At 40.6% G+C, this 13,146-nt stretch overlaps 1 protein-coding gene across 1 annotated transcript in view; it reads left to right on the plus strand.

Moving 5' to 3' along the window:
- The window catches only part of LOC311516789 (macrophage mannose receptor 1-like), a gene marked incomplete at its 3' end in the record, with an annotated part of 143,023 nt that overhangs the window by 104,568 nt on the left and 25,309 nt on the right, over positions 1-13,146 (plus strand). Inside the window, 6 exon segments of the mRNA XM_084621127.1 lie at positions 2,139-2,252; positions 3,480-3,595; positions 5,846-5,994; positions 6,947-7,146; positions 8,584-8,711; positions 10,551-10,638. Coding sequence (XP_084477253.1) covers positions 2,139-2,252; positions 3,480-3,595; positions 5,846-5,994; positions 6,947-7,146; positions 8,584-8,711; positions 10,551-10,638 — 795 coding nt within the window.

Raw genomic sequence — 13,146 nt, forward strand, 5'->3', positions numbered from 1 at the left:
CTACATAGATAAATCACAATGATTTGGGCATGTATATGTGCATATTTATTTGTTTTTCCTAAAGTGAATTAAGTATTTTAGGAAAAATTATAAAGTGGCCTCACTCTGAGGCCACCAAAAATTTTGTTGAGAGAGTCCCTGCCCTAGCATGTACCCCCTCATAGCCTGTCTCTGCCTCTATCTACCACCACCTTGCAGCCTGTCTCTGCTCCTGTGTGCCCCACAACCTATCTATCCCTCCCACACAGCTTGTCTCTGCCCCACACCATTACTCACCCTCTCCATTCCACTCCGTCCCTGCAGCCCCTGGCTGGAGCATGCCCAGTTCAAATGGGAACTTTGGAGAAAATAACTGCCAAATTCTAACAAGTCTGTACTCAGAATGTGTGTCCTAATAGTTTTCTGAGGCTTGTAACTTGGCCAAATTTGGTGGACTTTCATGGGATGGCAAAAGGCACATCCCTGACACCAGGGCACCCCCCTGCCAATTTACAAGTCCCTGCCCCCGTGTTGCCAACTCTTGTGATTTTATCACAAGTCTTGCTATATTTGGTGTTTTTCTTAAAGCCCCAGTTTCTGAGATTAAAAAGTTATACTAAAATCTCAGCTTTGGTTTAAACACCCCCCCCCCCGGGGGCAAACTATAATTCTAGCTCTCCTGGTTTCAGAGAAAAGCTTGATAACACAAAGACATTGAATCATAATGGAAACCAAGAGGCCAATAAAAAGAGCCCAATACTTATTATTTTTAAAAATTCTCATGATTTTTAATCCACTCTCATAATTTTAAGTGCCTCATTCAAGATTACTGAGCATCTCAGGCTGGCAACACTGCTGCTCCAAAGCATGAAGCTGTTGGAATAAATTATTATAAGAAATTTTTTATCATGGGCAAAACAACATAATTTTCTCTAACCCTGTTCTGAGAAGTGGCTGAACTGCTTTTGTTGAAACTTTCAAAAGAAAAGTTCAGCTTGAGGCAAACATCCAGCAGGGAAAATTTAATCTCCAAAGGTTAAAGTTTGGCAAATTATAAGCAAATGAAAGCAGGGTCTCATAATGAGAAGTATTAGGCAACCTTAATTTAGGTGTGACTACCAGCTAGGCCTAGGATATTTTTTGTTTCCATCGATGGTAAATATTAATCCCCTCCCACCATTAAATAGGAAAGAACAGACCTACTGAAGAACAGAGAAATTAAGTAGTTTACATAGTGGGCACCGTGGTCTAATGGATTAAGCGCGGACCAGGGCATCTCCATTTTAATCCTGGTTCTGACACTACCTCACTGTACGACATTGTGCATGTCATTTAGGGCTAAACTGAGCGTCTAGATTCAGCCTGTGTAAAAGGCACCATGTAGATGCACACTGGGAAGGAACTGTAACTCAGCCCCAAATCCTCTCCTCTTTCCCTCTTGCTCAGGGTGCTGGTTACTCTCCTTGCTTGATCCTGACTAGCTCTCCTGGGGGAGAGGGGAGTGGGAAGCTACAGCTTCATCTACTTCTTGGTCCTCACAGATTTCTCATTTATGCAGGGCAGTATGGAAATGTAGCTAGATTTGTTAAAAATAAATAAATGGAAGGTAACAAAACACCCAAAACCACCATAAATAAAAATAAAAATCATTTTAAGTTGATTGTTCCTCCTCAAAGATCTAATGGCAGATAGCTCTTAGGTCTCTTTTACAAAACACACCACAGGAAAGGTAATCTAGTTCATTACAAAATAATATAATAAATAATTAAAGAAAAACATCTAACATCAACATTAATTAACTAACATTTTGTGGGACATTATGATTTATTTTTAGTGTGTTTTTCACTTTCTCGCTCACAAAATTCACTAGCTGACAATGAGTCTCCTACTCATAAGTGTGACATAGTCATACTCATGGGGACACATTCAAGCCTGCATTACTCCAATTCTGCTCCTTTCACTGGAGTTACAGTAGTGTAGAACTGGAGTAATGCTGTGATGAATCTGGCACATCATTTTTTGATGCAATCTATATTTATCAACCAATTCATGCAACAGATTAAAAATGAGCATGAGCAAGGAGAGAGGAAATTAGCAGTTTTCTAAAGATTATGCATCCCTTGTCCTGGACATTCTTTTCTCTCCCTCCTCATGTTCAGGATGGATATTGGGCAGCTAACCTTTGTGAAAGGAAACTTGGTTATATCTGCAAAAGAACACCTTTACCACAAGCTCCTAGGGAAGTGGAGATCATCCATCCAGGCTGCCAGAGAGTAAGTGTGAAATTGATTATATGGGGATCTATAAAGATCACTTAGCCTATTGGATTTCATGCTCTTTAAAGTCCTTTGTCTTTCATAGTGACCTCTTCCCTCTATTTAGTAACTACTTTTGAAGGACCCCAGTGATTTTTTCCCTTAGCAAGTTGCTCATGTATGTACAGTTTTTATTGTCATTCATTTTCAGATGTAAATCTACTCTGAATTAATTTTTAATTTATATTGAATTCTTCCATTTCCTCCCTCTTCTTTGTAATAGAGTCTGATTTCCCACTCAGTAATAGATATACATAGACCGTTTTTATTAACAAAAAGTCTTCACAACATCCCATGTTTACTTTAGGCTCTTCACCCAATGAAATAACAAACATAGCACCCACCACAGGCCTCTCTGTCTCAAGTCTCAGATCTTCTGTCTCTTCATAGGCTTTAGCATCAGCAACTAAAAAGAAAAGGAAATCAATTCAAAGCAGAAAAGAATCTCCCGTCCCAGCTATCTGGTTCAGATTCCTTACTTGTGGGCTGCCTGTCTGGACTCTGAAATCCCACCCCCACCGCAGCAGGTGATATGGTTCCTAGTCAGCAAATTTAGCAAGTCTCACCTGCGCAGAAATCCACTTGTTTAATCTATACTGGTTTTGAGTAAACCTCTGTAGTAGACTCAGGAGGAACAAGCCTAAGCTGGATCACAAGGGGTCCTTCTTTGAATTCTGAAGAGTCAGTGTAGTCAGATATTGGTAGCTCTGGTTATATGTGAATAATTTAAATGGTTTTTGTATTTCAAGGTTTTAGAGCCCACTGTTGTTGAGCTACGTAGACATAATTTCCCTCTAAGCCGAGCAAAGTCAGCATCTTTGTTCTTCTGGTGCATGCGTAACCAAGCCTGCAAATCAGTGTAAGGCCACCCTGATCAGATAACCTTCCACTCCAGGAAAATCATACCAACATAAGAGGGGAGGAGGAAAAGATGGGTCAGGTGTGAGCTGCCCCTGGCAGACCTCCCAGCATCATCCCCTGGGTAACAACAATACTGATCTCAGGGAGCTTCCTTTTGTTAAATAACAGCCCTGCCTATGTCTGATGATCACAGTCTCTTCTTTTTTCTCAACTGAGCTTCATCAATCGATTTCATATTAATATGTATTTATATGTTAAAGGGCAGAACAGAATCAATATGTTAATCTGTCAAGAACTCATGTATTTGCCTGATGTTTGTCACAGGGCTGGAAAAGACATGGTTTTCACTGCTATTTGGTTGGACACACATTTGTAACATTCTCGGAAGCAAATAAGATATGTGAAAGGAGCAATGGTTACCTAGCTACTGTGGAAGACAGGTATGAAAAATATTTTTTGTTCTACTGTTAAATTTCTGCTCATGATGGAAAAAGCTTTGAAGGTTCTAAATTTTAAAATACTCTAGAACTTTTCTAGTGTGGAGCCAAATACAAAGGATCTACACAGAAAAAACAAATGCCTATGTACCTTTGGGTTTTCTATAGGCTCTGTTGTAGTAGTATCCGAGTGCTTCCCAGATAAAATTAGATTTGCAGAGATGGCCCCTCATGGGCTAAATGGAGTCTTATGCTCTTCTCCGTTTCCTGGTTATAGGAAGGCTTTATTATTACTAATTTATTTATTGATTTGCTTCTTTTTTCCTTCCAGGTCTCATTCTGACTTTTGATGTTCTGTTTCTGATATTAACTATATCCTACAGATCCATTATGACCTCAGTTGCAAAGAAGAGACACTTCTGGGATTAGATTTTAACTTTCTAGTTTATATTTTGATTTGGTTTATTGAGATGAATACAGTGGTTTAAATTTGGTTCTACCCTTTTACCTGATCATTCTTTCATATTGCTTTCATGCATGCATCTGCTTCTGTGCATCTCCATACTTTTCTGGGTGCTCTATCATTTCAGAAATCCTTCCTGTACTCTTATCCAAGATTTTCAAATAACATTTTCCTACTTGTTTCCAGGTTCTCTTTCCTTTATCACTTCTCATTGCTTAATCCAAGCATATGTAAACTATGCTTCTTGGTCCAGATTTGGCTTGTGAGGGAACCGTAGTGCACACATCTTTCAGTCTTCAAAACTGCCAGTGTGAGACATGAGCCGTCAGAATGTGTGACAAATGACCAAAATGTGGAACACATTGCGTGTTGTACATTGTGTCATACTTGATAATTCTAATGTTTGACATTAATAATTGATGGATCCTAATGACTTTTAATGGTTTATCATTTTAATTCATAACTGACAGATTGTAATAGTTATAAATCTTTCTTTAAACTATTAGTTTAAATCTCCTTGAGGTGAAACATTTGAGCAAAAATTTCAGGGGAAAAATCTTTTTTAGTAATAGTTCCTTGTAATAGGGTCAGCACCTGCCTCTTGTGAGTGCCCCCTGGTGGTTGGGTGTGAGCCTGCTGTTTCTTAGTTCTTGGAATGGGGTGACACCTACCTCTCACAAGTAACCCCCCTGGCCAATGGTTTCTTTGGCGAGTCTTCAGTGACTCGGCCTCCTGGCCAAGTCACACACAGTCTATAGGTGGAAAAGCACAAACAAACCCCTTCCGGGGTATAGAGTATTTACTTTCCACCACAGCTTCCTCCCTGGAGACACTGCCCTCTGTACCAGTTTAACAGGGCTCAACATGGTACCTTCCATTGATATGTCCTTCTCAGCAGCACGCACGCACATGCACAGCTTAGTTTTTAACTAGACCAACAGGACCCATCATGGTACCCTTGCTTGGTCTTGCTATGTTTTGGGCTCAGTATCTGCTTGGTCCCCTCAGCCATCCAGGAGTTCCTTCTTAACTCCCCTGGTGTTCAGTAGCTCTCCGTGGGCTCAGCCCTGTCCTAACTGAGCTGTCCGTGGTCCTGCTACTCTTCCAGTTGGCCACAAACCTGGTTCTCTCTCTTCCAGATTCAGGCAGCAACTGACTGCTCTGTCTCTGTTGCTTCTTTTTATATGGCTTTCCTGGCCCCTGATTGGCCACTCCGTCAGCCCCTCTGATTGGCTGCTTCCCCTGTAGCCACTCTAGGCCACCTGGAGGACTTCTCCTCTTCTCTTTTCTGAGGCAAAGTGAGGCAGGGCTTCGAGGCCTCCAGGAGAGGACCTCTGGACATAGTCCACCCCTACATATTCCTTTATTGAAAATCAGAGGATACAGATTTGTGGGGTCTCTCTTAGCATAAGGCAGTGGGAGCCCCAAAATTTAAACAACAAAACAAACTGCAACATATAAGGAGCTAATAGACAGCAGCTTGACCAAGACCATACTAGTATCTGCCTCTGCCTTCTCCCTTCTAACTCTCAGACAAATGCATAATATCTTATATTGTGCAGGAAGAGAAGGAATCATTCCAAATTATTAATAGGCCATAATTATCATGCTTCCTTTCTGGTGTCAGCAGCTGAATTTGTTCAAAGTATAAATTCATAGATTTAAACTAATCATTTTATCAACTTTTAACTCTTTTATCCAGTTTTCCATTCTGAATTATTTCATTAAAAAGAAAAGCCATGATTAAATCTTAGTATAACATTATTTTGAAACATTATTTTCCTTAACAGAAATGAACAAGCCTATCTGATTAGTCTGACTGGGCTAAGGCCTGAAAAATATTTCTGGATAGGGCTTTCAGATGTAGAGGAACAAGGGACTTTCAAGTGGACCGATGGTGAAGCAGTTCTGTTCACTCATTGGAATTCAGCAATGCCTGGTATGCGCTGCAGTGCTGTGTGATGTATACTGTCTGTGGTTTTAGGATGTGTTAAGACTGAATATTGAAATACCCATGAATTTCCACTCTCTGTCCCCTGGTAGATTAGACAGGATTCAACCATGGGCCCTCTTTTGTATTCCTGCAGGGGAGTAAGGGAGGAGTAAGAAGCACACTAGCCACATAAAGATTAGTGGGCTGCTAATCCCCATCTTGTGTAGTTGTGCAAGCTGGGGCTTTGAAGGTCTAGAGACCATGCTAAGCAGGGGCTGAAGGGGCTTCAACGTTTTCAGAACTTTATCACAGCATTAGTGGTTGACATTGTTCATCACACTGGGGAAAATTAGTGCTGGACATAAGTGGCCAAACAATTAGACCTATAGGGTGCTTAGGTGAGACACGAAGTAATGGCAGATATACAGATTATTAGACTAAAAGTGGTCACACTAGGGTGGGAAAAAAGGACTATAAGTGTTCACCTTTTGTGAGTTTTCTCATCATTTGGCAGAGGTGGGCTCATGGGATTTGTTAACGTACCTGTGCTACTGTTCTGGGTATTCCTATGGCACATGGAACCAAGACCCTGATTCTTAAAAGTATGTAGGCATTGTTGCACTCAGTGTTGCAACACCTAACTGATTAGAAGCCTAAATCTTACTTTCAAAAGGGATTTAGGCACAGTTAATGGAATTTAGGCTCCTAAGTGCCTAAATCTGTTTTGACAATAAGACTTCACCTTCTAAGTGAGTTATGCATTTTAATGCTGAGCACAGCAATGCCTATATACTCTTAAAAATCTGGACCCAAGTGACTTTGCATCTGCGTTAGAATTTCCATCCTTTGGTTTATAAAATAGGAATGGAAACAGAAGTTTAATTTCTTTGAGAGCAGAGCCCCAAGTTCAGAGAAATATGTAATTTTCAATTAGGTTTTTAACATTTCTTTCATGAAGGAGGAAAGTCAGGCTGTGTTGCCATGGAAACTGGAATTGCAGCTGGATTATGGGATGTTCTTAGTTGTGAGAAGACAGCAACATTTCTCTGGAAACAGTGGGCTGAGGGTGTGACACGTCCTCCGATTCCATTAACAACTCTTGCCCCCATGTGCCCTGAAGGCTGGGATTCAAGCAATTATATTAGCTCATGCTTCAAAGTAAGTATTAAACTTTCCTGCCTCATTCACTACACACTGTCCATCTCATGCACTAAGAGTTAAAATCTACTCTCAGTTGTTCCCTAACCTGCACTGTGCAGTGGAATGCATGCTTTTTAGAGATTCCATTTCGGAACACTATTGTCAACCCTAGTTATTGGAAAATTATGAGTCAGGGTTCCAAGTAATCATGATATTGGGTTAAAATCATGAGATTTAAAAAAAAATATATTGGGTTCTTTTTTATATTGTTTTCAAGCTTTTCCCCTCAAGCATGAGGGCTTGAAACACACTTTTCTCTTTTTAAATGAAAGCTGAGATTCTCAGCTAATCAAATTCTGTGAGACTCATGATAAAATCATGAGGGTTGGCAACAGTGTTAAGATAACGTTTTCCATGAATAGACATAGGAACCTGGCACCGTTCCAAGATTTCTGCACAAAGCACATAATGTATTCAATGTGATGGCAAACAAACCCAGTTTCACATTTAGCATCTGGTGGCACCTAGGCAAATAGAACAACAACATTCAAAAAGTGCTTTCCCTATTTACTTAAAAGATAAATGAGAAAATTCCCCACAAAGACTATATTAAGATAATATATACAAGAAAGCAAAATAATTTACAGAAGGAAAAGTGAATCAGTGACTTCCTAGCCAGAGCTTCCCAGAGGCATTCTTCCATCTCTGTCTCCCAAGCAGTCATTTATACTCTTCTCCTGGTATACCTGGGCAAGCACAAAGAATAAACATAGCTGAGGTTAAGCTCTTACTCTTCAGGGACTATGTAATTATGTTACATTGTGTCACACTCGAATTATTATTTATTTATTTGGATGACCATTTATCAGATCGGATACTTTCCTGCTGCTGAGACCTCTTCCCCTAGACTTAAACAACCTTAATTATGGGCTCAGTCCTGCAAGGTGCTGAGCACTCTGGCCCTGATTCAGCAAACAAATTAAGCATGTGCTTGAGTCAGGGCCAGAGTGCTCAGCACCTTGCAGGACTGAACCCTACATCCACATCTCCCTCTTGCTCCCATTACTTTGGATTTTGCTCCATTCCTGATTTTCACCCCCCTTGGAGTTTTAGATATAACCACTCTATTTTTCTTCACCTTTTTCAGTGGTCAGAGCTCCTATTAAGTTATACATACTAGCTTTTTCCCTCTCTGTGTATTGTGATAGCTATGGGTCTTCCCAGTCCTCCTCTGTGCTTTTACTCAAACAAAGTGAAACAATGGATGCTAAGAATTAGGCATTCTGTAATCCATATTCCAGGTGTTATTTTCTTCTGGATATCCTTTTGATTTGGTTAGCTGGATTGTCTGAAATCCTAGTACTGAGAAAGTAGCTGCCCAGGGTGTTGTTTGATTTTATTACTTAGGGAGGGTATTATTATATAGTAGCTTATTGTGAAATATGTTCTCATTAGATTTTTGTGAGAGAAGGAAACCAAAAGAAATCATGGTTTGAAGAAGAAGATTTTTGTCGAGAAATAGGAGGACACTTGATCACTATCAACAGAAAAGAAGTAAAGCATGTAATATGGCAGATGGTTCTGTGAGTATTTACAAAATATTTATTCTTTCACATTAATGGCATGTATAAGAAGAATAACAAAAAGCTCTCTTGAATTCATTCTCAAAAGGGTTAATTTTAAGTAAAAAAACTGTTCATTATATCTTTATCGTCATACCCCACTTATTTTTAATTACTATATTTAAAATAAACCACAGGAATTTGGGTGTAACCAGAGTCTCAGAATTCAGGAACTTGATGTGCAAATGTTTGTGTATGGGTTGGAGACTTCTAAAAGTTGTACAGAATTCATTCATGATGATATATCAATTGTACAAACAATTGAAAGAGATTTATGTCCTGACTATGAAAAGTTGTTGGTGGCGGTTGTTGGGATGTTTTTGTTTTGTTTTATTTTAAGGATGTAAATGCTAAAATTGGGTATCTAACTGCATGATTGCTCTCACAAATCAGGTAGTTAGACCTCTAACTGCTAGCATGTGCAGGTGCCCAAATGTGTCCACAAAAGTTGAGGTTGCAGTGAAATTTCTTTCAAAACCAGGCCACATAAGTGTGGCTGTACTCTGAAAAGTAACTCTATACAAATTATACAAAGTCTCGATATCTGGTGTTTCCCCGTGAATCCATATCAAAGGCTCTCATTGGCGTATAAAAGATGGTGGTTTTGTTGGTTTTTTCTTGTTGTTTAAATTGCCAGGCAATGGTGTGCTATAAACTTATTTTTCCAATAGATTTAAGAGTGATTTACAAGTGGCAAAGAGACTTTTTCCCACTTTGTCCACTTTAGTTTTATATATAATATATATGTAGGATGTATTTGTTTTTTAATGTGCTTTTTTCATTTTTGTTTTGCTTGGTCATCTGTCTACCAATAGATAGATTAGCGATTCAGATCTTGTCTATCCTTTTTTCCTGGAAGAATCTATGGCTTAATGTGGCTATAAGCTCTTTAGGTTAGGAACTCTTTCCTGTGATGTGTTTATACAATACCGAGCACAAGGAGGCCTTGATCTGAGTCTGGGATTGTATGTGCTACTGCACTAGAAATAATAATGAGTATCATGAAAGTGAAGCCTAAGCATTGAGAACAAGATTTTTAGTTAGTTAAATTGCTTTACAATTCTTTATTTTTGTTTTAATTTTTGTTGAAATCTCTTAACCCAAACTCCTGACATACAGTTGAGAGAAAAGATCTCTGAGAAAAGACAGCACCCCTCACCATTTTGATAGAGGGCTGAGATAGCTCCCTCCCACTTCTCTGGTCCTTCAAGTTGTTCTCTGTCAAACATAAGGATGACAAATATTTATATTCCTAGTGGACTTGATGATCTGCTGCAGTCAAGATCTACTTGTTGTGGTGGACAGGAAGCACCATCAGGAGCTGATTATGGGGCCAGTTCTGGGTGGCTGCTAGTGGCTGTTCTAAACTCTACCAGCTGGTAATGGTTCACAAGGAATTGTCTATCAGCTCAGAATTGTCAGAGACCAGCATGCCTTGACCAAACCCCTCACATAGAAACTGTGACATGTTTAGGGTAAGAGCTGGTTTTATGGAGAGATGGGGCTGTTTTTCTCCTATTGGAGTAGCACAAACAGAGTAGAATCTGGGCCAATATGTCTATGATAGAAAACAAGGAGAAAACACTTTTCTGAGAGGAATACATCATCATACATCAAGAAGAAAGGCAAATTAATATAAACACATTTTCTTCCTTTGCAGGTTCCTTTTTATGAGATAATTTTACAGAGACTTCAAATTTTTTGAACTGCTGTAAGTTCTAAAATGTCTTTTGTACAAAGGGCATATATAATTGTCCTATTATATACAATCACATATCTATATCATATAATATATTTTAGGGACAAAGGATTTATCTTTCAGCATTTCTGGATGGGTTTGATTTACTTGAATTCTGATGAAGGATATACCTGGATTGATGGCTCTCCAGTGAGTATATTGGTTGTTAAACAATCATTGCCTTTCTGGCTTTTATAATATCTTTTTTGCAATCTTTTCTGAGTCTTTTCTTACTCCCTTCCCATTCCCTCCTAAACTTTCATACCCAGGTCCATAGAAGCACTTTCTTTGCCACTGCATTAAACAAGTGCAATGGTTTAGTCTTCACTGAGGCTATGATGGAGGAAAAGAATCACTTCATATCACTTCATATCTTCCGCCCCAGCCACACAACCATAAAAGGCAATCCAGGAAGTTTTTGGAAAATGTAGGGGACAATTTCCTGGTGCAAGTACTGGAGGAACCAACTAGGGGCAGAGCTCTTCTTGACCTGCTGCTCACAAACTGGGAAGAATTAGTAGGGGAAACAAAAGTGGATGGGAACCTGGGAGGCAGTGACCATGAAATGGTCAAGTTCAGGATCCTAACACAAGGAAGAAAGGAGAGCAGCAGAATACAGACCCTAGATTTCAGAAAAGCAGACTTTGACTCCCTCAGGGAACTGATGGGCAAGATCCCCTAGGAGAATAACATGAGGGGGAAAGGAGTCCAGGAGAGCTGGCTGTATTTTAAAGAATCCTTATTGAGGTTACAGGGACAAACCATCCCGATGTGTAGAAAGAATAATAAATATGGCAGGCGACCAGCTTGGCTTAACAGTGAAATCCTTGCTGCTCTTAAATACAAAAAAGAAGCTTACAAGAAGTGGAAGATTGGACAAATGACCAGGGATGAGTATAAAAATATTGCTCAGGCTTGCAGGAGTGAAATCAGGAAGGCCAAATCACACCTCGAGTTGCAGCTAGCGAGAGATGTTAAGAGTAACAAGAAGGGTTTCTTCAGGTATGTTAGCAACAAGAAGAAAGTCAAGGAAAGTGTGGGCCCTTACTGAATGAGGGAGGCAACCTAGTGACAGAGGATGTGGAAAAAGCTAATGTACTCAATGCTTTTTTTGCCTCTGTCTTCATGAATAAGGTCAGCTCCCAGACTACTGCACTGGGCAGCACAGCATAGGGAGAAGGTGACCAGCCCTCTGTGGAGAAAGAAGTGGTTCGGGACTATTTAGAAAAGCTGGAGAAGCATAAGTCCATGGGGCGGGATGCGTTGCATCCGAGAGTGCTAAAGGAATTGGCGGATGTGATTGCAGAACCATTGGCCATTATCTTTGAAAACTCATGGCAATCGGGGGAGGTCCCAGATGACTGGAAAAAGGCTAATGTAGTGCCCATCTTTAAAAAAGGGAAGAAGGAGGGATCCTGGGAACTACAGGCCAGTCAGCCTCACCTCAGTCCCTGGAAAAATCATGGAGCAGGTCCTCAAAGAATCAATTCTGAAGCACTTAGAGGAGAGGAAAGTGATCAGGAATAGTCAGCATGGATTCACCAAGGGCAAGTCATGCCTGACTAATCTAATTGCCTTCTATGACGAGATAACTGGCTCTGTGGATGAAGGGAAAGCAGTGGACGTGTTGTTCCTTGACTTTAGCAAAGGTTTCGACACGGTCTCCCACAGTATTCTTGCCAGCAAGTTAAAGAAGTATGGGCTGGATGAATGGACTATAAGGTGAATAGAAAGCTGGCTAGATTGTCGGGCTCAACGGGTAGTGATCAATGGCTCCATGTCTAGTTGGGAACTGGTATCAAGTGGAGTGCCCCAGGGGTCGGTCCTGGGGCAGGTTTTGTTCAATATCTTCATAAATGATCTGGAGGATGGTGTGGATTGCACCCTCAGCAAGTTTCAGATGACACTAAACTGGGAGGAGTGGTAGATATGCTGGAGAGTAGGGATAGGATACAGAGGGACCTAGACAAATTGGAGGATTGGGCCAAAAGAAATCTGATGAGGTTCAACAAAGATAAGTGCAGAGTCCTGCACTTAGGACGGAAGAATCCAATGCACCGCTACAGACTAGGGACCGAATGGCTCGGCAGCAGTTCTGCAGAAAAGGACCTAGGGGTTACAGTGGACAAGAAGCTGGATATGAGTCAACAGTGTGCCGTTGTTGCCAAGAAGGCCAATGACATTTTGGGATGTATAAGTAGGGGCATTGCCAGCAGATCGAGGGACGTGATCGTTCCCCTCTATTCGACAATGGTGAGGCCTCATCTGGAGTACTGTGTCCAGTTTTGGGCCCCACACTACAAGAAGGATATGGAAAAATTGGAAAGAGTCCAGCGGAGGGCAACAAAAATGATGAGGGAACTGGAACACATGACTTATGACGAGAGGCTGAGGGAACTGGGGATGTTTAGTCTTCAGAAGAAAAGAATGAGGGGGGATTTGATAGCTGCTTTCAACTACCTGAAAGGGGGTTCCAAAGAGGATGGATCTAGACTGTTCTCAGTGGTAGCAGATGACAGAACAAGGAGTAATGGTCTCAAGTTGCAGTGGGGGAGGTTTAGGTTGGATATTAGGAAAAACTTTTTCAGTATGAGGGTGGTGAAACACTGGAATGCGTTACCTAGGGAGGTGGTGGAATCTCCTTCCCTAGAAGTTTTT

The sequence above is a fragment of the Lepidochelys olivacea genome, assembly GCF_965140295.1.
Source record: "Lepidochelys olivacea isolate rLepOli2 genome assembly, chromosome: 2".
Lineage (NCBI taxonomy): Eukaryota > Metazoa > Chordata > Testudines > Cheloniidae > Lepidochelys > Lepidochelys olivacea.